The following is a 26232-nucleotide window of genomic DNA, read 5'->3' on the forward strand; positions in this document are numbered from 1 at the left end:
CTCCTCCTCCTCCTCCTCCTCTTCTTCTTCTTCTTCTTCTTCTTCTTCTTCTTCTTCTTCTTCTTCTTCTTCTTCTTCTTCTTCTCTCTCTCTGTCTCTACTACCCTCTTTTTTTTTTTAAAGATTTATTTATTATTATACATAAGTACATTGTAGCTGTATTCTGACACACCAGAAGGGGGCATCAGATCTCATTATGGGTGGTTGTGAGCCACCATGTGGTTGCTGGGATTTGAACTCAGGACTTTTGGAAGAGTAGTCAGTTTTCTTACCCGCTGAGCCATCTCGCCAGCCTTCTACTACCTCTTAACTCCCCTTCCCATGCTCTGAATAAACTCTATTCTATACTATATACTATACTGTTGTGTGGCTGGCCCCTCAGGGGGAAGGGATGCCTCAGCATGGGCCCACCAAGGAACCCTCTCCTCCCTCACCTTACCACACATCCATAGAACATATCCCCTCTGTCTTTATAAACACATCAATCTCTGTGTGTGCCTTATTGAAATTTAGAATAAATGTATAACTTTTACTTTACTGAATATATACTGCACATCTAGAAAGGAGAAGTGGTGGAAGATGCTGGAAATGATGACTAATAAAATTTTTCAAAATTCCTATAGTATCAATAAACTAATACCTGTTTGGGAATTGTAATTTCCATAGGAAAAAAACAAAAAACAAACAACAAACAAACTGTGTGATTGAAACAGTTCATCTGGCAGGGAGGCTCTTTAAACATTAAGGTAAATAAATCAAAATAGCTTCCGGAAGTCCCCGAACTGACCACAGTCACTAGGTTCTTCTCAGCCAGAGTAAGGAGAGGCAGGGTGGTAAGAAGACTGAAGCCAGACCAGCTAGCTGCCTGGAAGATGCAGAAACCAGCAGAGCTGTGGGGAAGAGGTTTGGGGCAATGAGGCACCTACAAAGGGCACTTCCAGTCTGCTGAGCTGCCTGCAGGTTGTGCAGTGTGCTTCGGGGTCTCAGCTTGATGAGCTGTCTGTCACCCATGCTGAGGTGGCTCTGGTCATCCTAGCTGTCTGTGAGTCATTTCTGTTCCATCCTGTAAGTAACTCATTGGTTCACTAAGTTGGACTTCAGTGGTATCTCGTGTTTACGTCTTCCCAGGAAAAGGTTTGTTACCAGCAGCTGCTGACTTAGGGATACAAGAAGTGAGATTAATTCAGAAAGCGTTATTTCAAAATGTAATGTTCATGAAAAGCTGCTAAGACTGATAGAGCCATAAGCTCACAGAAATTACATTGAAGCAAAAGAGATTGATAGCAGATACCAACAAACAGCGTCTACAATATAACTTCTCTGTCTTCGTTTTCAGAGGAACCTCACAGAACAAACGGGCTCATGACAGACCCTTTTCACTTCATAAAAAATTTGTTACTGGAAAACAAGAGTTATCAGGCCTTTTAAGTATCGGAACTGACCAGAAATAGAAACTTTCACCGATTTTTACCATGTCCCCTTTCTACCTAACTCTACTGTACTGAAGATAAAGCTCTCGAAATATCACTCCTAAAACTACAGCATAAAAACAAATCAAATTACCTTACCAACTTAAACTATTTAGTAAACACACACTTTATTGGGCACTTTAATTTTTTCAGGTTTGTTGTAGTTTATTGAAAACTGATACTCTGAATTCTTTCTTTTCAGTAAAAACTGGTTTAAACAAGCTGGCTGAATGTATGCCAGCCTACACAGAGTTCCTGAAGATGAAAGGTTCCCCTCCCCATTTTATTCTTATAAAAAGGCAAAGTATTTAACCTTTGTCTGTAATCTAGAAAAAAAATGAATAAGCTGGTTACATTGTTACTTCAGAAGTTCAGTATATTATGTTAATTCAATAAATGATAGAATCATAGGTGGAAAAACGATTAGCTGAGATTTAAATAGGAGTTGGCAAGCTTTGTGAAATATTAATTAACAGAAAAACAGTGCTCCAAATAAGATTCAAATGGAACTCGATTAGAATCTATCTCCAAGTAGCAGAACTATACTGGAGAGCCAGGCATTGTGGTACATACTTGCAATTCAGTCATCCAAGGCTGAGACGGGGAGACCATGGGTTTTAAGATTCTAATCCTGTTCATGACCAGCCTGGATTATACCACCAAACCTTGTCTCAGAAACAAACAAACAAACAAAAACTCCACTTGCTCAAACTTAAAAAAAAATTTTAGTACTTAAAAATTAAAAAAAAAAAAAAAAACTGGGTACACTTCGATCAAAGCTTCTTCTCTTAGAGGGCTTTAAATAGCAGTCGCCACATGGTTAACTACGATTAACTACCCATACAGGAGATAAGTCCCAGGGAAGGCTGCAAGAGCTTTTATTGGGATCGATCAATACATTGTAGCAGGAGAGAGAGCAAAGAGTACTTCCAGGATCAGGTGGGCTGGTCCTGTTACAGACCATGATGGAACCTTTGTCAACTGTTCAGCTTCCAGCACTGCCTTCTCACCCAGACAGACTGAGCTATGAAACACGCAGCTACCAAGGCAGGAGGCAAGGCTGTGAGCAGCACTTAGAAACTGAGGCCACGAGATAGATTATACTTTTTGGACCAAGAATTCTACTTTTCCAGTTCATTGTTTTTCAGTTAGACATATTTTGGGTTCCACATAAAAGATGCAGTGACTGGAAAGGATGTTCTGGACCAGCGGGTTGGGACCCCCAAAGGGGCCTAAGACTATGAGAAAAAACAGATACTTTCATTGTAATTCACAGCAGTAGCAACATTTCAGTTCTGAAGTAGCAACAAAGTGACATTATGGTTGGGGGGTCACTACCACCTGAGGAACTGTATTAAAGGGTAACAACATCAGGAAGGCTGAGAACCGCTTACTTTCACGTGTGGGTTCTGTGGCTCAGCAGAGGGGAAGGCTAGCAAAGAAAAACTGCCACTAGCACATTTCCTCACAACCCCTGTCCTGTGGACTCAAACTTTCTGGGCTGGAGCTTTAGGGCGGGATGTTATACTGTTTATAATATTTTTTAGGCCGCTGGTTATTTCTCTTGTCCTTCAAACACTAAGTCTTCTCCCTACACATCTGCTGCTCTTTCTCTGCAGGCAAACATAGGAACCTGCTGCCTCGTTCTGCATGACATCATGTGGGTCACCAGATGCATGCAGGCCCTTTCTTTAGGGCTTCTTCAGTAGTCTCCAGCCATACCAGGGTTAACGCTGCCCAGTGCAGACACTGCACCTGGCCTGAGGTTCTATCTAGGTCTCTTTCAGTATCTCGTTCATTACCAACCTGAGTCTTTCCTAGAAACCTTTCTTCCCATGCTCTCCCTCCCTCCTCCATCCCCATAGAACCACCAGGAGGCACCCTAGCTGGCCTTCTCAGGCTTAAATGCCTACTTCCAGTTTTATGTTTTGGGTGCACAATCCACACTCTACTCTGCCTAGAACCCACTGGTTTCTGGTTTCTACTCCCACACTTGAGCCATCAACTACAGGTGAGTCTCTTCAACCAAGGAGAACCAGTCTTTGCCAAGGTTGCGTAAGCAACTTTCAGAGACCCAAGCAACATCCTGCAGGACTGTCAGACATTTTTTTCCCCAGCATAAAATAGAACATATCTAATTTTTAAGCCTCAAATGGGAGTTGTTTTGGAGGCAAAACATTCTTCTTCTAAATTTTCCAGAGTTTTCTTTCTACAAATTGTCACAAGAAACTGATGCATTAGCAGGTTGATTACAAGCTACTTTTCAGAAGAAAAACAAACACAAACCACAATTACTTATGCCTTACAAGCTTTCTTGTCTATACTGTCCACCCTAGGGCCCAGCCTTGGATTACATCAATCCCTCTGTACAAGGAGGGGATTTAATACAGGACCCCCAACTTGAGGCAGCTCACACAGCACTGGATGCTCCACAAACACCAGCTTGCTGAATGAACATTGGCTTGGAGCTATGTATATATCCTATTTCTATAGAGAGCACACAGAACTGTCCAGCAACTCTGCTCACTCACCACCTTAGCACTTGGGAGATTGAGGCAGAAGGATTGCTATGAGTTCAAGACTAACCTGGGCCACCAAATGAGACCTTGTCTTTAATGGTAAAAATATCCCGCCACCTTTCTCCACCACTGAGATTCAATGTCCCTGAAGAACAGCTGGACCGGAACCCTAAGTGATGCCTGTGACGACCTGTCCATCAGCCAAGTGTCTTCCTAACTATAACTCCACGCAAGGTGGGAGGGCAGGGCCGAGGCACATCAGCTCTGCTTTCATGCTCTTGCTTCAACCAATTGCAAGCACTTAGCATTTTTATTCCCACTCAGGGCTTGAACATTTCCCTTCTCAGAGCTTGTTTCCCTGCAACAAGGCTCTCCAGGAGGTGGTGTTTAGAAAAGAAGAAAAGTTAATATTCCATTTATATTTCCATATATATATACACATACACACATATGTGTATATTTAAACACACACATACCTATATACTGCATACATGGGTGCTTTGCCTATATGTATGTCTGTGCACCATGTGCACCCTGTGGGTGTCTGGTGCCCGTGGAGGCCAGATTCAGAGCCCCTGGAACTGGAGTTACAGCAGGGTTGGGAGCCACTGCGTGGGAACTGGGAACCCACCAGCGTCTTTGGAAGAGTACTTACATTTTGTACTTTCAACATGTATAAACCTATCCTCGTCCCTCCAAACACAGTATCCTCCAGCTATTTACATTTTACCTGATAATTCTGTCATATATTCTCTCCAATAGACAAAGAGACTGTTTTCAGAGAGTAGTTTATAGTGTCCGATGAAAACAACCAAAAGTTTTCCTGCATTTTCCCTGAATTTACTGAGGTTAGAAAGGTTTTTAAAGTTGGCAAAGTGCTTTATAGATGTTCTAATTCCTTGGCATTTAATGTCAAGTTTAGAAGCGTCTCGAACACAGAAGGGAATTCAAGAAGAGAAAGCACAGGGTGTGGAGTTAACCCCGGAGACAGCTGAACATTTATTAACCTAGAGTGTTTGTATCCCCTTCCTGGGGAGGATTAGAAAAAGGTTTTGCTGCTCAGTAAAGAACACTTATGTTCAGTTTGAAACATAACATCAGATCAGACTGTTTTGAAAGGGTTATGTCCTTTCTGATCCCTAAGATCATCTTACTTCCAACCCCCCCCCCCCAATGCAGTTTGGTGAAACTTAAGTCCCTAAGGCTGAAGTGGAAAGTCGCTAGTTACGAATGGGGGATATTCTAATTTATTCATGGTTTTTCTTGCTTGCCGAGAAATTAGTTTCCTGCTGTTTAAGCAGATACTTATTAACTATATACAGTTGCCACTAGCGGTCTCCCCCACCTCCCTCCCGTTTCACAAGAGAGAAGCATGTTTTAAACACAGAAACGTCTCATAGTCTCTACTCCTATCACATGAACTGCACTTCAGGACCTCAAGGCACTAACCCAGAGATAACTCCAGGCCTGGCTGCTCTAGGTAAAGGCAGCCCTCCAGACACTAGGTCTTGTGTCCTCCACCACCACCCCAATCCCCATCCCCAAGCGCCAGCTCCGCCCCAGCAAAGAAGGTCCGAGAGTCCGGTGAGAACACAGGGGCTCCGGAGGCCTCTGCTCCACCAGTGTGGTCCAGGAACAACGAAGGCCCCTAAAGGCAGTGCCAGCGCCCGACCCAGCCAGCAGGAAGGGGAAGCCACCACGAGAAGGGTATCTCAGGGCCCATTCTGCCCCATTTTGCCCTAGACACTCAAGGTCTCTGCAGCCCCACGATCCCCCAGAACTCAGGGTCATCAGCCTACCACGTCCGCCACCCCTGGGTATCTCAGATTCCAGTTTCCGTTCGCGTTCCGCGCTTCCTGCCTACCCTGCTTTCGAAGAGAAGACATACTGGACCCTAGCCGGGATCTCCGGTCCCAGCCGCCGCCAGTCGCGCGGCGCTTCCGGATTCCTCTCGTGTAGGCCCGCCCACAGTATTAGGAGTGCCTAATCCGGACCCGAATTCCCCGCCGCCGGATGTCAATCATCCATATTCGGGGGCGGATTGGTTCGTATGAGGCCCGGGCGTGGCTTAAACTCTGCCTCTAGGAGCCTGGGTCTGGAGCCTGCGCGGAGGAAGTCAGATGGCCGAAAGCTCTGCTCCTTTGGTTTGCTGTTTGCCCCTGTGATGGACGTGGGCCAAGACACAGCTGGGGATAGTACCGGCTCTGCACACTTGCGGAACTTGGGGTGCAAGCTGGAGAAAGGCTGCTGAGGAGAGAAGGAAGATCTGGAGGCTTGAGGCAAGACGAGGTTCCCCAGACACCTGCTATCCGTTCCGCGCGCCCCTCATCACGGCTGCCAGTTGTACCGCTACGCCTGCACGCTCGAGGTGCTCCCCACTGCTTCGAGTCTACGGATCCCTCTCTTTGGGTCGTCTTCCACTTTGGTTTTAGCCCAGCTGTGTTACCGTGCTGGAACCCTTGTTCCCCGTTGACATTGAGCCTTCGCCCTCGAACTGCGTCTTCAGAAACACGACTGCCAAGTTTCTACATGGTCTGCAAGCTGGTGATAACCGTTCATGAAAGGTCAGACAGAGGAGCATGACCAAGAAGACTGTAAGAACCATATTCCAAAGAGATGGCGTCTTTGAAGAGAAATAATGCAGAGCAAATGTTTTTGGTTTCATCTTTGAGAAGATGAAAGAGGAAGACCTGATGTTATGAAGAGAATGTTCAAAACAGAAAAGAGCCTACCTGCCTCTGTTTGGAGATCTAAGGAAGGTTTGGATCTGGGAGGAGAGAAGGTGTGGCTGTTGCTATTGCAGGACTCTCTGGAACACTCACTCGGACATCAGTGAGAGTGGAAGCGAAGAGATGTCACAGATGGACTCAAGCCAGGGTCGCTCCAGAAAGGCCTGGTTGGGCTCTAGTCTGTGTTTGCGTTTTATACTCTAAAACCACAAGGTGGGGTGGGCAAGCAAGCGAAATTTTACAGATGCCTAAGAGGCAGTCAGCCAGGTTGTTAAGGGTAACGTGATCCAATGTTTCTGCTATTTCTCCAGGTCGTTATGTTCCAAGTAGCCAGTGAAGACATGCTTGTCAAATAAGCAGGACAAGGGGTGCTTTGAGTAAATCATGAAATAAATCAAGAAACCAGTATCTAACAATAGGTCTCTGCTGCTTTCTTCTACTTTGCTGGTAAAGATCATGGGAAGAAGCAACTTCAAACTTTCCACGGAAATGTGTAAAATGGATGCATTGAGCTTTGAAGTGAAATGACCTGATGTAAATGTGAAGGAAGTGGCTTCAGTCTCTCCACTTAGAGGAGGTTGTAGCGAATGAAGCAACATTGCCAGCCCGTCGCCATAAGGAAAATGTTGGTCGTTAGCATCAGAGTTGTGACATAGAAGGTTGTGGGAAGAGTCGTCAGAGTGTGGGTGTGTTTGCAGGCAAAGCCAAGGAGATTTTCTGACTCATCAGATTGGTCTGTGGTAGAAAAGTGAAAGTCTAGAATGGGTTCAGAGTTTGGGTTCAGGAGCTGGAAAGTTGGGGTTTCAGGCTGATGGGGAGGGGTTGGGAAGCCCTTTGTTAACGTGCGCTGTGTGGCTTTTGATGCATAAACTTAGGAGATCATGGAGGGAACCCGTGCGGCCACAGTGGTGGTTAAGAATTGAGCCACAAAGACCTCTGACCTTTGTAAAGCTGAGAGACGAGGAGTTCCAAGACTGACTAGAGGGGATGACCAGTGACCACTGTCCAGTGGCCAGGTCAAAGAAGAGATTCCCCTGATTCACAGTCGTGTTTGTTCAGGGCAGGTCTTTACCACCTTTGGAATCCTAGACACAAAAGCTGGCTGGTTGAGGAAAACAGAAGATGGTGGATGTGGACCACCACAGCAGCTTCTACACTCCCAAGAACTCCAGCAGACACCAGGACTCCTGTATCACGCTCAGTCGACCACAAGCACCATCCACTCAGATGACAGGCTAGCCATGGAAACACAGCCGCTTCTGTCTCTCTCCCCTGCCCCTGACGGATCTACTCAGAGAGATTCCGTCTAGTCTGTCTCCTTTTCGAGTTGATCTTTTCCCCACTCCTGCAGTTTTTCACTCTTACCCTCCCACCTTACCACCTCTTCTGTTCTTACCCACCCTAAAGATCTTGGAAAAGTCTAAAGCAATCACCCCAGGGCAGGAGAGATGGCTCAGGGGTTAAGAACTCTTGCCACAGAGCTTGGGTTTGGTTTCCTACATCACATGGCTGCTCACGACCATGTGGAACTGTATTTCTAAGAGATCTGATACCTTCTGGCCTCCGAGAGCATCGAGCATGGACACTGGTGCATTTACATACATTCAAGCAAAATAGTCATACACGTAAACGTTTTAAACAATAAACATTTTTAAAAGACACTCACTGTAGCCCATTACAGGACCAGGATGATATTCCCTCTAACAACTGATTTTCAGTATCATTCTAGAAATCTTAGCTAATGTAATGAGACAAGAAAATAAAATAAAAATATTATATATTGGGAAAGAAAAATAAAAACATCTCTGTCTACAAGTGACTTGAAGAAAATCCTAATGTCCCGGTCAAAATCCCACACAAAATAGTGCTGTGTTTAAGACACTATTCCAAGTCCTTTAAATGTGTTATAGAACCTTCCAATTCATTATCTGTTAGTTCTCATTCAAGATGGTCTCACAGTTCTTCCTTGTAGCAGGAGTGGCTGGGCATGTCTATGTAAACGTTGGGGAGGAGGGCACGCAGCCCTAAAAGTATCTCCTGCCGGAGGACCTAATTGAGGACTGCCTGAGAGACCAAGGATTGCTGGTGTAGACAATGCTAGGCAATCAGGAACTGCTGTTTAGAAGAGACGCTTTCTTGGGACCAATGGGGTGTGGGTGGAGGGTATTAAAGGAGCTTGCAGCAGTGTTCAGATGTGTTGCTGCTGTGCCATAGACTCTGTGCCACCTCACCTCCAACCCCCAAGGGTAGGTAGGGTCAGGCATTGAGCAGTCCAGGGCACAGGCAACGCTTCCTAATTTCATTAGTCATTTAGAAGAAAAGGTAAGTCTTTCTTTGTCTCTGGGTCTTCTGGTCTGCTCTTCCCACTGCTGGAACTTTCTCTTACCTCATTCTTTTCTGTCCTAAATCCCAAGCTTCCTGAGAGCTTGGGCAGAAGTCAACTTCTGGATTTACCCCATTCAACTCAAACTCTACAATGGCTTTCTTTGATATTATTGAAGTTGCTCAGTAGGGGCAGTCGAGGGGAGAGAGAGGATGGAAGAAACTGTGGAGTGTATCTCAGACTATTCTGCGAAGAATCTTCAATAGGATGGAGTCCTTGTTGCCTGAAAGATCGCCCTGGTGACGCATCCTTCATTATCTTTCTTTCCCTTTCCCACTCTTTATTCCTGTTTAGTTTCCAGGGATAGAAGTCTTGCAAATAAATCACTGGAATCCATGTCTCGGGACCTGCCGTGGGACAAACCTAGGAGAAGACTGTATGTAATGACACCACACGGTACTTCCCTAGGGTCACAAATCATTCCCTGTCCTTTTCCTTTTCCAATAACACTGTATATTTCCTTCATAGGAGCAAATGCCATTCATGCTCACATGTTACTCCTATAACTTCAGATGTGTGCCCGGGGACAATCTTCCTTTCTGTTTTGGTACAAGTTCACACCCCAGAAGTGCTCACAGCAAGCGTCACTGGGCTGCTTTCCTTTGCCTGAGATGGCAAATAAAGAACGGACGATGGGGGCACTATGGACAGGGGGAGAATAGTGGTTATTAGAATCTTAAACTTGACGTGCAGTCTAGATTTTTATTCGAGGTTTGGGAAGCCATCTTTCTTCCTTCTTATCTTCCTTCCTTCCTTTCTTCCTTCCTTCCTTTTTTGACAGTGGAATCCAAATGGAATGTGCTACAAATACCAGAAAGAAGTCACATCAGAGCCAGGCGTGGTGGCACTTGGGAGGCAGAGGCAGGTGGATTTCTGAGTTCGAGGCCAGCCTGGTCTACAAAGTGAGTTCCAGGACAGCCAGGGCTACACAGAGAAACCCTGTCTCGAAAAACCAGAAAACAAACAAACAAACAAACAAAAAAAGTCACGTCAGATATCTTCCATCTATTTGTGTACCTTAGTATTTTGCTTTGAAAGTTGTTGATTGATCATAGGAAAAACATCTTATGGAGGCTGTTTTTATGGAGAAGATCTTGGGATTTGGGGGAAATACAGGGCTGTTTCTCCACTATTCGGCACCCTTTCTGTAAATAGTCACCTCACTAAGTTTTGGTCACATTTAAGCTTCTTGACAACAGAGACGAAAGCCCCTTATTATATTTACACGGAGCCTAGAGACTGGCCCAAGTTTAAGTAGGTGTAATGAATATCTCCAGAGCCCAGTGCCAAACTATGTCTTTAGTTGTCAGCACATTTTACTCTAGGCCACAGAAACTTTTTTTGACTGTTCAGTGCATCTGAAAAGTATATCCCCATGAATCTAATTAGGTTTCATCAAAATATGGCTAATTTTGCTGAATTTGCCAGACAGTTATTTGTTGTTTTCCTGACTTCGCTGAAGAAAAAAAAAAAGGATATATTCTTTTCTTTGCTTCCGAGTCCACACTTCATACTTCTAAATGCTGCAGCAGCAAACAAGGTGCGACACCATCTCGGCCCTGTGTCTGGACCGGGTTTATGAATAAAGATTGCTGTTCAAGGTGCTGGGGGTTCCTGTGAGCCTAGAAGCAGCAGTTTACCAGAGCTGGGAAATAACAGGTGGAAATAGAGGTCTTATTTCACAGTGCCCAGAGCAGCACCGTGCTCTCTTAGTGGCCGGTGCTGAGAGCTCCTATGTTCCATGGCTCCCTCTCTATGACCTGGGAGCCCAGTGGGCTTTCACCTTACAGAGTTCGGTGTGCCGATGCGTCTGCCGATCCCACATCTCGGTTCACATGGAGCTGGCCCTTCCCAGGCGCATTGGCTTGCTTGTGGGTTCCCACGCTGACCTACAAACACATGGAGCACATGCGGTGTGGGACCTCCCCGCTCCCCCGCCGGGAACCATCCCTGTCCTGGAGTGACCCAATGCTCTGCGCGCAACAGTTGGGACCCGCTGTGCGCGGGCTCCCAGGCCGTGCGCGCCATGCGACCTCCGGGCCAGGCTTGCCATTGGCAGCCGCACCGCGGCCTGAGCGCTCCCCCTAGGCGCGCGGCGCTGGGCCCTTCCTCGGATGGAGCCACGCACCGGCCGCCCCCCAGTGCGCCGGTGCCTCCCCGGGCGCCGAGTGCGCAGGCGCCGGCCGTGAGGACCGACCGTGCGCCGGGCTCGAACGGGGTCGGAGCGCGCGGCGGCGGTGGTGGCGCTGGCGGTGGCGGTGGCGGTGGTGGAGGCGATAAGCGGTAGCGGCAGCGGGGGACAGACAGACGCACCTTGGACGCACGGACCCAAGGATTCTCGAGCTTGGGAGCTGGAGGCAGTGCTGTGCGCACCGCCTGGCCTGAGGGGTGGCCACCTTGCCATGTCGCTCCGCACCCACTGAACTAAGAAAGCCCAAGGATGTCCGCTCTGAGGAAGGTGCGAGACGCGCGGGGCCGCGGGGACCGGGATGTGGGAACCCGGGCGCTAAGTGGCGAGTGCCGTCGGGGCAGGGAGGGGGCGGTGCTGCGAGCCGGACCGGCGTGGGCCCTGCCTGGGTGGCTGCGTTGGGGCTAAGAGGCTCCTTGGAACACGATCCGGGAGCGTGAGAATAACCCCAGGGGCGTCCGGTGCTCCGGGGTCCGCCGCTGGGGTCCTTCCGGGCTGCAGCGCCCCGCGGCAGGATTGCTGGCACACGGGCTCCCTGGGTGCAGGAGCGAGGCGGAGGTGTGAAATTCCCCGCTCCGCGAGGCCGGGTGAGGGGGTGCAGCCCGGGGCGCCGGCCAGCGAGGGGCTCTGGTGGGGCAGTGGGGTGCGACCTGGGTTTCCCCTCCCCCAAGCCCAGGTGGCCACCGGGACCCAGACTAGGAATGAATGAAAGGTGCTTGGAGCTGGTGGTACCGGCACTGGGGTCGCGGAGGTGGGGAGGGGCCACTTGTGCCCTTTGCAACAGCCGTCGCGCCCGGCAGGGCCTGGGCCTCGGGCTTGGGAGGGGGTGGCTGCTGCTGGGCTCTCCAAGTGCGAGCCGGGAGCACGGGGGCTTTTTTAGGGGTGGTTGCTAAGCGAAGCGCTACCCAGCGCAGGGTTTTGTAACTAAGCCTCCCCCGGCAGCTGCTGTTGCTGTTCTCGGGCTCTTTCCCTAACGATCGCAGAAGAAATAATGAGGATGTAATTATTACAGCCCTGCGCGGTGAAGGGCTGGGGGGCGGCAGGCACCGGCTCCTCTGCTTGGCGCCGGCCAGGTGGGGCCGGGCGGGGCAGGGGATTTCTCTCCCATCCTCCTGGAGCGGCTGGGTGGCGGGAGATGCTCCGCTGGGACCCGAGGCAGGGACCGGGACCGGGGTTGTATACCGAGTTAGAAGAGGTGGGGAAGGGCAGCAAGCGGTGCTTAGGCGGGCTCAGAGTGTCGCAGGTGGAAGGGAACCCGGAGCGCTGCCGCTGCTTCGCCGATTCTCACCCGAAACTCAAACCACTTCGGGAATGTGGTGCCAGCCGCCCGCATATCGCTTCCTTCTTTTCAAATGGATGTGGATTCTGGCCCGGGTCGAAATCCAAATGCGTAACTGACTGATCAGCCATAGCTGTCCTTTATCGATGAAGAGTATAAAGTAACGGGCAGCGAATTCGCCCTCGCTCTTGAACTCTGCCAGCCCGAGCTGTGAGCGTTTCAGGGCTAGAGATTAAAGCGTAGCAGTTTTTCCTGGCGTCTAATTCTTGGAGGCGGGAGGGAGCTGTCTGAACTCGGAGCCTTGAGATTGCTGTTAGTGACCAGGTGGGTACATTAGCCTACAACCTTGAGATCTGACTGTTACCTTGGATCCCAGTCACCTGTGTTTTACAGAAGGCTCTTATTGTACAGTCCACAAACTAATTTCATCTGTATTGAGAAAACAACCTGGAGTCTCAGAATAGCCCAAGGTAACCCAGGACCGCTTCACGGTTGTGTACAAATCTGAAGCTGACTTACTTAATCCAACCTCCCCAGGAGTATATAGACTTTAAGTGCGTTATAACGTGATTTTCATCTTCATATTCTCTGTGGAAGGTGTTACATAGCCAAGGCCAAAAAAATTGGTGATATGATGAAAAAATAATAAATTTTGGCAGGTCAGGTTGTTACTCTGGTGTTTTAAAAATGCCATTTAATGCCATTAATCAGGATTCTCCAGTAGCCAAATTGTCTTGTGCAGGCAGTAGGGTGACTCACACAGATTTGGCTTCCATGGTAATTGTAGATTGTGCATACGACTTCCTTCTAGATGGTGTGACTTTTTTCATTACCCAGAAGGGAACAAATTAGAATATTTTACGCCCCACATCTGGCTGCGTGGCTGGCAGGCCTCCGGGAGTCCGCTGCTCGAGCACATCTGGATTGGGAGAAACATAAACCCAATGGAAGATGGGCAGTAGTCCCCAGCGACACCACTTCTCCATTCCATGGGGCTGATGTAGTGAATATGGGTTTTGTTCTCTGAGATGGCCTGTTATGAGCTGGCCGTGTTTATGTCCCGCTATTCCCTTCTGAAATCATCTCCACTGTTAAGTCAGTAGAGGTAGAGCCATTATCCTTGCTCTGACCTGTAAATACCTTATATTTTAGGTCAAAGGGTAATACACCAAATGGTGAGAGCTATGCCATGTAACTCAAAGGAACATAATTAAAATTACCGCCCCTTCCCCCATGGAACTTTTGTATTCCCCAGAGAAACCTTCCAGGCTGAGCAGTGCCAAGCTTCTGTCCCTTTGCTGCTTGTGCAGCCATAGGGAAGTCAGCCTATGTGGTTGGTGGCTGGTGGAGGCAAGACGCTCATCTGCAGATCCCTGATCTGCTGCGCTCGAGGGCGCCTGTGATTCAGGTGGTTCAATAGCAGTGTTGTCATTTCTCCAGAGTGACGTAAGTATGTCCCTCTGTGGCAATATGTTGCATCTCCTATTTTTGTCCACTTCCTTTTCAACAGTGATAGAAATTCCAAATTGAATATTAGAAGTAAAAACATTCTTCTTAGAATTTGATTCACGTATCAAGAACACGATCCATTGTGGAGAAAGTTCTAGGGTTTTATTAAGTGTTACAGGACTTTTAATGCTGTAATATTCTTTTAGGATTATATTTGAGGCAAAAAAAAAACCCCTTCATCACAGTTGCCTCAGGAGTAGAATGATATACACTTTGATTATAGAATTTATGAAGATGTTAATTAAATATTATTTATTGACCCTTGGAATGGATAAGCCCTGATCATGCATTGGCTACAATAAAAATAGCTGTGATTCATCATTTTGGCCAGATGGAAGTCATATTTAGAGCATTGCAGTATGTTGGCTATAAAGGAATCAGAGATTCACCACACAGGAAGTTAGTGGGCAAAACATTCCATGCAGATGAAATTGCTCTTACCCAACCACAGTTTTCCCTAGCCTTTGCTTTTCATCTTATGAGGACTCACGCTTTGCTGGCATCTACTGAATATGATCAGTTGTTTCTTGGTACGTGTGTGTGGACATTTTGAGCATGACCGTTCACTGGTATTCACAATAGAAGCATGCCAGGTTATCAGGAGGCCAAGTGTCAGCACTCTGATTCTGACCAGGTGTGGGATCTTCCCAGGCTGGTGTGGAAGCCGCAGCTGCCCTTGGTCAGCTCTGCCTCCCAGGGCTTCAGAGCTGTGGCACACTGTATATTTAGTTCTTAATCTCTTTGGCAAAGGTGATGGGAATTAGCCAGCTGATTTTCCTTGATCCTTCCACTTTCTCTAAACATGAGATGGCCTCTCCATCAGTTCACCAGGGTCTTAGTAGTGTCCCTTTTTATGGGTCCAGGAAAACAACTGTTGTTCTCTGTCTGCCACAGACACTGGAGGGGTGAGATCCTGTGAAAGCTTTTGCATCTGGTGTTGCTAGGGAGCTTTTCCTGCTTGTGTGATAAAAGCCAATAGTTTAACATCCAGCCTTTCTTTCCTGACCTCCGAAGATGTAGTGACCTTATTGGTTGCCAGGATATCATGCTGTGTGACTTTACTGGGCTCTGCTTTTAGAGATCCCTCCCATGGGTGTGGCTGTGGTGGGCCACCTCCTTCCAACAGTGGGATGAATGATTGACTGACCCAGCACATTGCAGGATATGTGACTTTGTCAGGTTGTTCCATCACTAAAGGACATTGACGTCTACTCAAACCTAAGTTTTTTTTTTTTTAATGTGACTTTTGAGAAAAATGTTTCAGAGATAAGGATGAAAAGACAGAAGACTTGAAGTTGCTGTAGTCAACTTACAATCTCTCTAAAAGATAAGGCTGTGTGCCACAGCTCCTGTCTAAGGAGGACAGGGGGCAAGATTATTTGAGAGAACCATCTTTACCCGTTGTTTCAGATATGGAAATTCTCCTGTTGAGTTGGTTCCTGGCAACCAAGTGTTTTTTATGAGTAGGTTTTCGTTTATTCAGAAGCTTCCAAGTGAAAACTTTCATTTTGGAGCAAGATTTGTTCATTACTAGGTTATGCTTTTGCCTTCTTACATGTTTCCACCGGAACAAAAAGAAAAGATCTAACCAGTTAGGTCTGGAAAGGGATAGACATTTGGAGACACACACTGCCAATAAAATTATAGCCAAAAAAAAAAAAAAAAATTAAAGTAACTTTGTGTATATAATTAGCCGTTGGTTTAAAAATGATACCCCATGCTGTGCATACTGAGGGAGACCAAATAATAGGCACAAGAATACAGCTGGAAAGGAAAGAATGTAATTATTCCCTAGAGCTCATAGAGTAGCCGGCAATATGGAAACATATGCTCTTGTGCTTAATGGACATTCATCCTGCTGTTTCTGCACAAGGTGACAAGTGGTATCTCATGCTGTTGGTGTAAAGGATGACTGACTTCAGGTCTGCTGTCATCTGCCTACACAACAGAGTGGCATTTAGCAATCTGGTTGGCCTCACTGTGGTTTAGTCACCCTTCACCAAAAGGGGACGATCTCATGTTAACTTGGTGGGATGACCTCATGGCTTCAATAGCGTCAGCGTTGAAGGAAGGGTGCTGTAGAATGTTCACTATGTCCTGACTCTTTCAGTTATGAGGAAGCAGAGCCATTTTAAATTACCTTGACTTATGAGAGTAGTGTAGCACTCTTGCTTATTTATATATTTGGTTGTCAATCCTTCGGAGGGGGGGAACATCCAAATTTAAGTGAACTTAACCAGTAAAATCGTGGAAGAAATGTTTAATAAACTAGGTAGGGCCATCAAGGGGACAACCATTACAGTTAAAGATGTTTTTGAATGTTACATTTGACTGTGAGCTCCCTCGGAGTCATAGCAACAAAACCCAAAACACACAAACCTTTACCTGGTTGCCTTGTTGCATTGGACATCACAAATACATAAAAGTCATGTAGGGTCTTTCCCAAGCAGATCACATAAAGAAGAGTTGGGGCTGTAACAAAGTAGCCATTGTGTATGTCCAGAAGTATTTTTCCTGATCATGCCTTATGACACACTAAAATGAGAACTAAAGACAACAATGGCTAAGCATAACCTGGAAGAGGGCATGCATGTCTGTCCATTTGTCACGTGCTATCTCAGTGGCAAGATGGAGAGCGAGATGGCCAGGACTTCATGGCTTTGCATCACTGACAAGTGTATTACAGTCATTGTCAAAGATGCATATAAGCGATGATGCACATCCTGTGAAGAACTCAAGCCTTTGAGGTTTATGCATCTCCATAGTTCCTAAAGCCCTGGTACATGAAGTTTTATTGTAAGGCAGGTGACCTTAACACGATGAAGGTAACAGCATGTGAAGAGAGTCCTTCTTCTTAACAAGTGCCTCTAAAATTAAAATGAGCCCACCACCTGAAAACTCTTCATTAATCAAAAATACCAAAAGCCAGATATTTGTTTAATGCACCTACCAAACGTTATAGATTAGACTCCCCTGATTTAAATGTGCTCAAAACACTGGCATTAACCTATAGTTGAACAAAATTATCTAGCAAAAAGCCTTGTGTAGGACTAGGTATAACTTACCCAACAGCTGTACTGGAAGCAGAAGCTGGAAGGGTTGGAGATGTACCCTTCTGTACCGTCCTGAGGTTAAAAACCGGTTCATCCAGGTAGCTTTGTTATCTCTGACTCATCTCTGGCTTGATGCCACTGCTTGCTCCCCCATCCTACCCGGTGATGCTTACTCAGTGTTTGTCTGCCCTGGGCCAGCACATGCTCTGTGGGATGCCTTACACGTTGGTCTTCCCCAAATTTGCTAAAATGGTAGCATTGTGAGCAAAGGTCCTCGGTCTTAATTGCTCACTACTCTGGGTCCAAGAAGATCTCTTGCGTCAGTGAATGGTCCTAGAGCTGCATTCTGCTCAGCACGGGCCAGGATTGTCCCAGCTCTGTCTTGGAGTTGCTCTTTGCTCTGTCACCACTCTGTCTTTCTTGAAGGTTAGCTCCCCATCCCCTCTCCCCCACTCCCATCTGCTCCATCTTGTAACTTTGTATTGCACTTTGGCCATAGAGCACCACATTTTCGCTACACTTAATGTTTTCTTTTCTTTTTCTTTTTTCTTTTAAAAAATTGTGTCTTATGTGTGTTTTATCTGCATGTATGTGTGCCCTGTGCACGTCTTATACCCCTGGAGCCAGCAGAGGGAGCCAGATTCTTGGCAACACCTAGAGTTGTAGATAATTGTAAACAGCCAGGTGGGTTCTGTGAACTGAGCATGGGTCCCCTGGAAGAAGATCAAGGGTTTTTCACCATGGAGGTAGGTTCCCCAACCCCTAATTTATTTTCCAGATTTCTTTCATACTTTTCCAGACCTAGTTGATCACTGCTTCCCTGTGGTATATTTCCCAGGCCTGATTGCAGATGAGGTCATCCTCTTAGTTCCTTGTGCTCAACAGGGACAATGGAAAGCACACTGGGGTGCCTGGGCCATTCGCTGTCCTTGGTACTGGAGAGAGAGCTATGAGAAAGACAGAACTACCAATCCCCACTGTCTATCATAGTGCTGTGGACATGAATGATAAGTAACTCCATAGCCACTGGCCTAACTGTACAGCCACCATGTGGGCCCTCAGTCAGATCATTACCCACTGCTTCTCTGAGTTATGTGCATGTAAGTGAGATATGAAACTTTATTACCACACCAATGAGGTTGTATATACCTTGTTTATATGCTTTCAATGGGAAACTTTTGGCTCTTTAAAACAATATTTTATGACACTATTACATTTTGACAGTTTCTGAACAAATCTCTTTTTAAGTATTTTCTGATAAATGCGTAGCATAGAATCTATATTATAGACAGAGATTTTCATAAATGCTTGAAAGGTAGTTTCAAGATTATATTGGGGCCACTTTAGGGTATAACATCTCTGAATATAAAACAAAATGTTCTGGTTTATCACTATAATTATATTGAAAGTTTTATTTTTGTTGTGAAAGATGAGTTATACAGCTTTTTTTTTTGTTTGTTTTTCTGAGACAGGGTTTCTCTGTATAGCCCNGGCTGGCCTCGAACTCAGAAATCCGCCTGCCTCTGCCTCCCGAGTGCTGGATTAAAGGCGTGCGCCACCACGCCCGCCATTAGTTATACAGCTTCCCCCAGGCGGCTGAACAGTAGAGGTACTTAGTAAATTTCTTCAATTTACCCCTTTTCTCGTTTCTATAATGGTATTTCTTAAACCTCACAACACTCAACCAAAAGAAAACTTTCTTTGCACATAGTAAGTTCTGGGATGTTCACTTCTGGGAGTTTATTCTAAAGAAATAATTGTAAACACTCCAGATTAGCTAGTCAGATGCACACTACAGCTCTGTTTTATGGAATAATACTGGAATGAAGGGAAAAAAAAAGAAGATTCATTTGTTAAAATAGAGCCACAATATAAAAAATGAACAGGCATAAAAAGACGGAGCTTAAATATTTAATGCTACAGTGTGATCTTCCTATATTGTAAAGTAAAGGAAACTGTTCACAAGATAGCGTACCCCACACCTCCATGTCCCCAGGCCCCTGTCCTTGAACATGAAAGGAAGACTGGAGGGTGCCCGGCAGCCAGGCAAGGATTCAACTCTGTGAATCCTGCCTCCTGACAAATAGTCAGGAGTCTGCGTAGCCATCAGCCACATCATTGGTACCCTCAACACGTCCTGCCGCCACCATGGCCTCTTGGCTAGTCTCTACCCTCACAGCTACATCCAAAGTCAGGGACTTCACACCAGATGCCATGTCACAGTCAGTGATCTGCCCCCCTAAATGTGTCTCCTGCTCTGCTACAATTGTGTCTCTTTGCTAGGTCAAAGGAAGGGCAAAGCTTGGAGACCCCTTTCTTTGCGACTTTCTCCTGTGCTGTGTAACTTCTTTGTAACATTTGCCCAACAGTGGGCAACATTACTAAATATTTAGTGTTTTCTAGGTCTTCTAAATGTTAGTCAAATAAGTTACCAGTGTTAATTTACTTAATTTTTGTAGAGTCCTGTGAGGTCAGCCACCTGCATGTTGCTGAACAGGAATCAGAGGAAGGGAGAATGTATGACACTATGGGGGTCATTGACATAGTTTGGCATGCCACAGTGTGGTGGGCTGGCTCCGTAGCTGAAATTTGTAGCCTCTTGGTTGGATCGATGCCCTAAGAGGGCAGAGGGTTCATCTAGTTCGATCACTGCCACAGCCCAAACACCTAACAGATTCCTGGGTACAAGGCATCAATTCAACATTTGCCAAATGAATGAACTGATGATTGAAGAGATTCAGATAGAGATGTTATCATGCACATGCAAATGTTTAGCTGTTAGTGATATGTGTGTGTATGTTTGTGTGTTCGTATCAAAGTCCATTCAGCTTCATGTATAGGAAATCCCACCAAAACAACTTGAAGAGGAATATTTGTTAGACTGTCCTCTGAGAGGCTCCACCCAGCAGCTGACTGAAACACATGCAGAGACCCACAGCCAAACATTAGATGGAACTCGGGGAGTCTTGTGGAAGGATCGAGGGACCTGAAGAGGACAGGGACTCCACAGGAAGACAACCAGAGTCAACTAACCTGGACCCTTAGGGGCTCCAAGAGACTGAACCACCAACCAAAGAGCGAGCATAGACTGGTCTTAGCCTCCATCCATATGTATTAGATGTACAGATGGTTTTCATGCAAGTCCCCCAAAACTGGGAGGAGGGGCTGTCCCTGAAGTTGTTGCCTGTCTGTGGATCCTGTTCCTCTTACTGGCCTTGCTTGTTTGTCCTCAGTAAGAGAGGATGTGCTTAGTCCTGCAGTGACTGATGAAGTGTGTGTATGTGTGTGAGAGAGATACCCAGGAGGCTCTCCATTCTCAGAGGAGAAGGGGAGGGGGAAAAAGGGGGAGGAACTGGAGAGGGGGGTGTGAGAGGAGAGGGAGGCTGATACGAGAATGTAAAGTGAATAAATTAATTAGTTAAAATAATGTATATATTATAAAACCATAAAGAATATTTGTTAGCTCCTGGTAGGGTTGCTACAAGTGTCACCATGGATCTTTTGATCTGTGGTGTCTTCCACCATCTTGGTAACAGGTGTCATCTCTACTAAAAAGGGTGATGACAGCCAGTAGGATTTGAGCCATCAGGTTCCCAAATGCTGTAACCACACTGAGGCGATGCTGACACAATGCAAGCAAGTCTCTGGCTGTATTAAACTTCACAGGGGCTTCCTGGGCCTGCGAGTGTCTCCCCCCCCCCAGGGTGCACATTCTGTATTCCAGCATTTGTAGATGGTGGCTCCGAATTGCTCAGGAAGGAGGTCTCTGTGGCGACCTAGTCGATCCTCAGCAGGGAAGCACAGCATATGGAGAGCGAGCGGTATGAAGGAATGTACGCCCAACCTTCTAGGTGTTATCTGTCTGCCTCTGTCTTTGTCACACTTGTGGCAGGGCTGGCAGGGCATAGACCCAAACAGACCCAGAAGGGGAAGAAGAGAGTTGGGCAATGCCCCCAGGTAGTCTTGTTTCACCCTTGCAGGGAAGAAACCTTGCTAGCTATCTCTGAAAGTCTGTATTTCATGTATCACATCTAGCAGATACTGCCAAGAGCAGAAGCCACTGCTTGAGGCATTGATTAATCTTAATCTGCTTCCAGGTTAGACTGTCCCTCATCCCCCTATTCCCATGCAAAGGACAGATCCCTGGGGAAAACTTGGCTCTCTTAGACTGGAGCCTGTTTACAACCAGCAGTCTGGGATGTACTTCTGAATTTACCTCCCACCTGTGGCAGGTGATGGTTTTGCAATTTAAGGAGGTCTTACATGGCTTCTGTATGTACACTTAGAGAGAGGACGAGAGGACGAGAGGGAGGGAGGGAGGGAGAGAGAGAGAGAGAGAGAGAGAGAGAGAGAGAGAGAGAGAGAGAGAGAGAGAGAGAATATGAATATGAATATATATAGGGGAGTAGACCTTTCTTTTAGAATCCATTAAACCACTGTAATCTTACAATTCATGATTTATCATTTTTTCATACACATGATTGGATTCACTAAGTAGAAAACCTGTAGTTCTGTGGCTAACAAGGTGGAGGGGATGTTGGAAGGAAGTGGCTTATGTTGGGGACCGGAAAAGACTGAGGATCAGGTACAGGCAGGGAAGGTCCTTGACCTTTCGGCTAAACTGACAAAGTACCATTCTCCACATCTGTGAACTTCCTAAAGCTGGCTCAGTGTGTCAGTGTTGTGAACTATTGAATTTTACTGGGGATATTTACAGGGCTGTATTGGTGAGGGGTTCCTTACAGGAGCAGAAATGACTCAAAGACACTCCATCACCAAGGCTCACCTCAGCATGGTGACATCTCACAAAGCTGGGCACCTGGAGCTTGCTGCTCAGCCTGAAGGCAGCTCAAGAGATTGAAGAGTGACCTTTCCAAGTGACTCAGTTGCTCTAAACCTCTTCCAGGCAGGTCAACTGATTTCTGCCTTTTCTAGGCAGCTGGTCTGGCTTCAGTCTTTGCGGCTGGGTTTCTCTGAGTCTTCTCTGTGGCTTTTAAAGGTTACTCTGGCAGGGAGGGACCTAGTAAATCTGGTCAGCTTCAGGGACTTCCTTTAGCTATTTTGAATTGTTTGCTTTTTGGCTTAAGTAGCTTCCCTGTTGGATGGAATGTTTCAATCCCAGAGGAAACTGTTAAAACAACACTTGCATATTACATGCAGCTTTTGAATTGTGTATGAGTACAGGGATCTTTGGTTGCCAGGAGAGGGGGGAGGGGAAGGAAAGGGAGGGAGGGAGGGAGGGGAGGGGAGGGGAGGGGAAGGAAGGTTGGGAGGAGGGAGGGTGGGAGAAGAAGGAAGGGAGAAACCTTTTTTCTCCTTTATAGAACACTGTAGTAGAAATCAAAAAGGGAAGAAATACCTGTCCTGTGGTGTGTGTGTGTGTGTGTGTGTGTGTTTGTTATATGCATGTTCTTGCTTGTGTGTGCATGAAGATTCGTGTGTTTATATGTGCATATGTGTGCATGGAGACCAGAGGTTAATGCCAGTCTCCCTCCATCTATTCTGTTGAGAAAGAACAGAACCTAACCCTGTCTCCCTGCTTAGACTAGGCCAGCAAATTTTAGGGATCTGCTTGTCCCTGTCCTTCCGGTGTCATGGTTATAGATCTGTTACTACTCTCCACTATTTACATGGGTGCTGAGGATCCAAACTCAGGTCCTCTTATGTGCATGGTAAGCATCTAACTGACTGAGCCATTTCATTAGCCCCAAGATCCCTGGCTTATATCATCTTAAAATATTGTAGTGTAGAAGAAAATTCTTGTGTGTGCACTAGGTTAAATCCAGATGCCCAGTGGTATGGATTTATTAATAGCCTCGCCAATTGCCTTCCAAAGAATGAATCGCCTGCCGTGTGTACCTCTCTTGGCTCTGCCCTTGAGTGCCCCATTTCTTTACATCTTTCTTCTGTAACATAGCTAGGCTCCTCTTTGAAATGCATTTGTATGTTTCAAGGGAACAAGAATAGGGACCCCCACAGGTTAGTGTATCATTGTACAATTGGGGATGCACTTCCTTAGCTGCCAGATTTTTTTCCCCCTGTTAACTTTTGCCATGCAGTCTGTCTGTTCAGAGTCCCGTCTCCTCAGAAGGATTTGTTCTCTCCCTCATGTGGGGATGGATAGGAGAATATTTGGGCTATATCTATGCATTTTATTTTTTTCTAGGTCTTTAATATCTGTTAAATGCCTTGCAATTATATAGAGGCATAAATTAATGTGTTAACAGTCAGCATTGATTCTGTGGCCTACAAATAAGTATAATCTCTTTCTTGGTATACTTCTTTGCCATTATCTTCTTGATTTTCAAATCAAAGTAATTATGCTTTTTAATTTTTTGCTAAGAACTTGATCTAATATATTATCTACAGTTTTTAGCCCATGTTTAATAATCTAGTATATAATATAACCCCCTGTTTCCTTTTTTTTTTTTTTTTAACACTTCTTCACATAAGTTCCATTACCCCGCCAGGCAGTGGTGGCATACACCTTTAATCCCAGCACTTGCGAGGCAGAGGCATATGGATTTCTGAGTTCGAGGCCAGCCTGGTCTACAGAGTGAGTTCCAGGACAACCAGGGCAACACAGAGAAACCCTGTCTCAAAAAACTCAAAAAAAAAAAAAAAGTTCCATTACCCCAAGTTAGCTTTTACTTTGTAATTCTTTTATTTTCTGAAACTCTATTTTCCCCTAGTAAATTGGATAAGGGTGTATTTAGTTTATTGAGGCTGCCATAATAAATTTCCATTAAGTTGGTGGCTTGCAATGACATAAACATGTAGTCTTGTTAGCTCTGGCTGCTAGGAGTCTAAAATCCAGGTGTCTGAAAAATGTGCTCCTTCCAGTCTTTCTGAGCTTCAGGTGGCTTTAGGTGTTCCCTGGCTTGTGGCCACACCAGTCTCCCAAGTCTCTGTTCATACGGTTTTGTATAGATCTAAATCTCTGTGCCATGGGCTACTCCTGCTTTACTTAGGGCCCTCTTCCAGAAACCTGGCATTAAACCTCTCACCAGAAAGTCCTTGATGAGCAGACCTTCAAAGATTTTTCTGTCCCAAATAGGGGCAGGTTTATGGATTCCAGGAATTTGATAAGAACTCCTGCCAGGTGGTGGTGGCGGCGGCGGCGCACGCCTTTGATCCCAGCACTTGGGAGGCAGAGGCAGGCGGATTTCTGAGTTCGAGGCCAGCCTGGTCTACAAAGTGAGTTCCAGGAAGCCAGGGCTACACAGAGAAACCCTGTCTTGAAAAACCAAAACAAACAAACAAAAAGATGAGAAAAAGAAGAACCCACAAAGCAGCAAAGATCAGCAATACCCCTCTTCTGAGCATTCCTGATACCTCAACTGAGATGTCTNTCCAGAGTTCAAATCCCAGCAACCACATGGTGGCTCATAACCATCTGTAACAAGATCTGACGCCCTCTTCTGGAGTGTCTGAAGACAGCTACAATGTACTTACATTTAATAAATAAATAAATCTTAAAAAAAATTAAAAATAAAAAAATAAAAAGAACTCCTTGGGTACCACTTTGGTCACCCCAGTAACATGACCACTTTTAAGAACTTTAAAACTATTGGCCAGCTGTGTCTTAGGCCAGAAGCCAATGCCTATTTTGCTATAGTCTCTGCAGTCATGGGGATGACAGAGGCCAATAAGAGGATATAGGAAAGAACTTCACAAAGTGTCGAAGGAAGCCTGGTCTCCTTGTCTCTAAATGAGATAAAGGATCAAGGAAGATGACAGAATATGTAGGTTTTTTGTTTTTTGCTGGCCCAGATAAGCCATATGCATGTGATCATTGAAGCAGCACCTTTACTCCAAGAAGGAGAACAGGTTTTATATATAAGTAAATGATCAAAGAATTTAAACCAATAGGTAAGGAAGGAGCTGGAGAGCATTTGAGAAATGGCTGAGTCACAAAGGCATGACAACAAAGAGGCAAATTAAAGAGTTACTTTGTCTAATTTACCAAATGGGTTATCTTTTAAAATAATGACCCACAAGTGCTTTTATGTGTGATTTTCAAGGTGACTACAGCTAGAGTCCCTTGGTTCATTTGCCTGGAGCCTTCCCTTCTCCTCAGCTCTACTGTGTGTCTGCCAACTGTGTGCACCTTGCAGCTGCCCCTCCTGGACCTCCAGCTGATCCCAGAACTCCGTGTTCTGTTTTGTAATGAAATGTAGACTTCCTCTGTGAAAAGGCTTAATGGGATAGCATTTTTAAAAAAGAAATCAAGCTGGCTAAATTTAGTTTCTGAACCGTGTCCAGTCTGGAAATAAATCTATTTTGAAATCTTCATCTCAGGGCCCACTCTTCCACCTGGGAAGGTGCCCTGGCCAGATGGTTGGTAGCTGGAAGTTTCTTCTCTTTCCCCTCTGTCAGCAACAGGTATTGCTAGTCCCTCTCAGCAGCGCCAGCTATTTGTAAATAACATGCAGCTTAACCATGCTGTCCTTCTAAGCAGAGGCAGTGGACCTTCCTCTGACTCTCTCCCTATCTTCTCCTTGAGGGCATCACAAAATATTAAGGGTTACAAGAGATTTGCCTTCTTCTCAGTTCCTGACTTTGTCCTTCCACTAACTCTCAAGTTTCTGTTACTTCTGGCTTCCTTTTTTATAGTCTTTTTTTTTTTCTCCCTCACAAAGAACTAGCCACTTGTTACTACACAAGAGGAACACCATCTATATCTCTGAACATAGCACCAGGGTGAATCCTAGGCTCTGCATCATCCATTTTTATCTTGGAGGTGTGGGAGGTGTGTGTCCTGTGCTCTTCTTACAGTATGATATACTTAACAGTCCATGGTCATCACACCGACATGCTGAAAGCACTATGGACAGGCCTTTTCTGAATTTAGAATAAAGAGGAGGAGCTGAGCTTTGACTCCTCCCTGACTTCCTGTTGCAGCGACCATTGCTGCTTTGCAACTGTCCTTTGTACCCCCTTGGATGAGAAGCTGTCTAGAAGGTTCACATGGCTGTGGTTAAAAAATGAATCAGACTTACCCGTTGGCCTGAAAATCCCATGGTCCGGTGGGAAGCACAGACATGAAGGTTGTACGGAGCAAGGCAAGCAGAGAGTTGGGGTCCGGAGGCTCCTAGAGTGT

At 46.0% G+C, this 26232-nt stretch overlaps 2 protein-coding genes across 4 annotated transcripts in view; one reads left to right on the top strand and one right to left on the bottom strand.

Moving 5' to 3' along the window:
• The window catches only part of Erich1 (glutamate rich 1), a 64153-nt gene extending 58228 nt beyond the window's left edge, over positions 1–5925 (bottom strand). The window contains exon 1 of the mRNA XM_029531993.1: positions 5853–5925. Within this exon, the coding sequence (XP_029387853.1) occupies positions 5853–5874 (22 nt within the window). The 5' untranslated portion in view covers positions 5875–5925. The remainder of the gene's footprint in view (positions 1–5852) is intronic.
• A 5360-nt stretch (positions 5926–11285) lies between these two features.
• Positions 11286–26232, top strand: part of Dlgap2 (DLG associated protein 2) — a 724183-nt gene continuing 709236 nt past the window's right edge. For 2 of the 3 annotated variants that reach the window (XM_021218882.1, XM_021218881.1), the window contains exon 1: positions 11286–11558. Coding sequence is in view for 2 of the 3 variants with exons in the window: in XM_021218881.1 (XP_021074540.1) it covers positions 11541–11558 (18 nt within the window). In the remaining variant the exon portion in view is untranslated. The remainder of the gene's footprint in view (positions 11559–26232) is intronic. The other variant, XM_029532253.1, reaches the window with a different exon arrangement.

The sequence above is a fragment of the Mus pahari genome, chromosome 19 (assembly GCF_900095145.1).
Source record: "Mus pahari chromosome 19, PAHARI_EIJ_v1.1, whole genome shotgun sequence".
Taxonomy (NCBI): domain Eukaryota; kingdom Metazoa; phylum Chordata; class Mammalia; order Rodentia; family Muridae; genus Mus; species Mus pahari.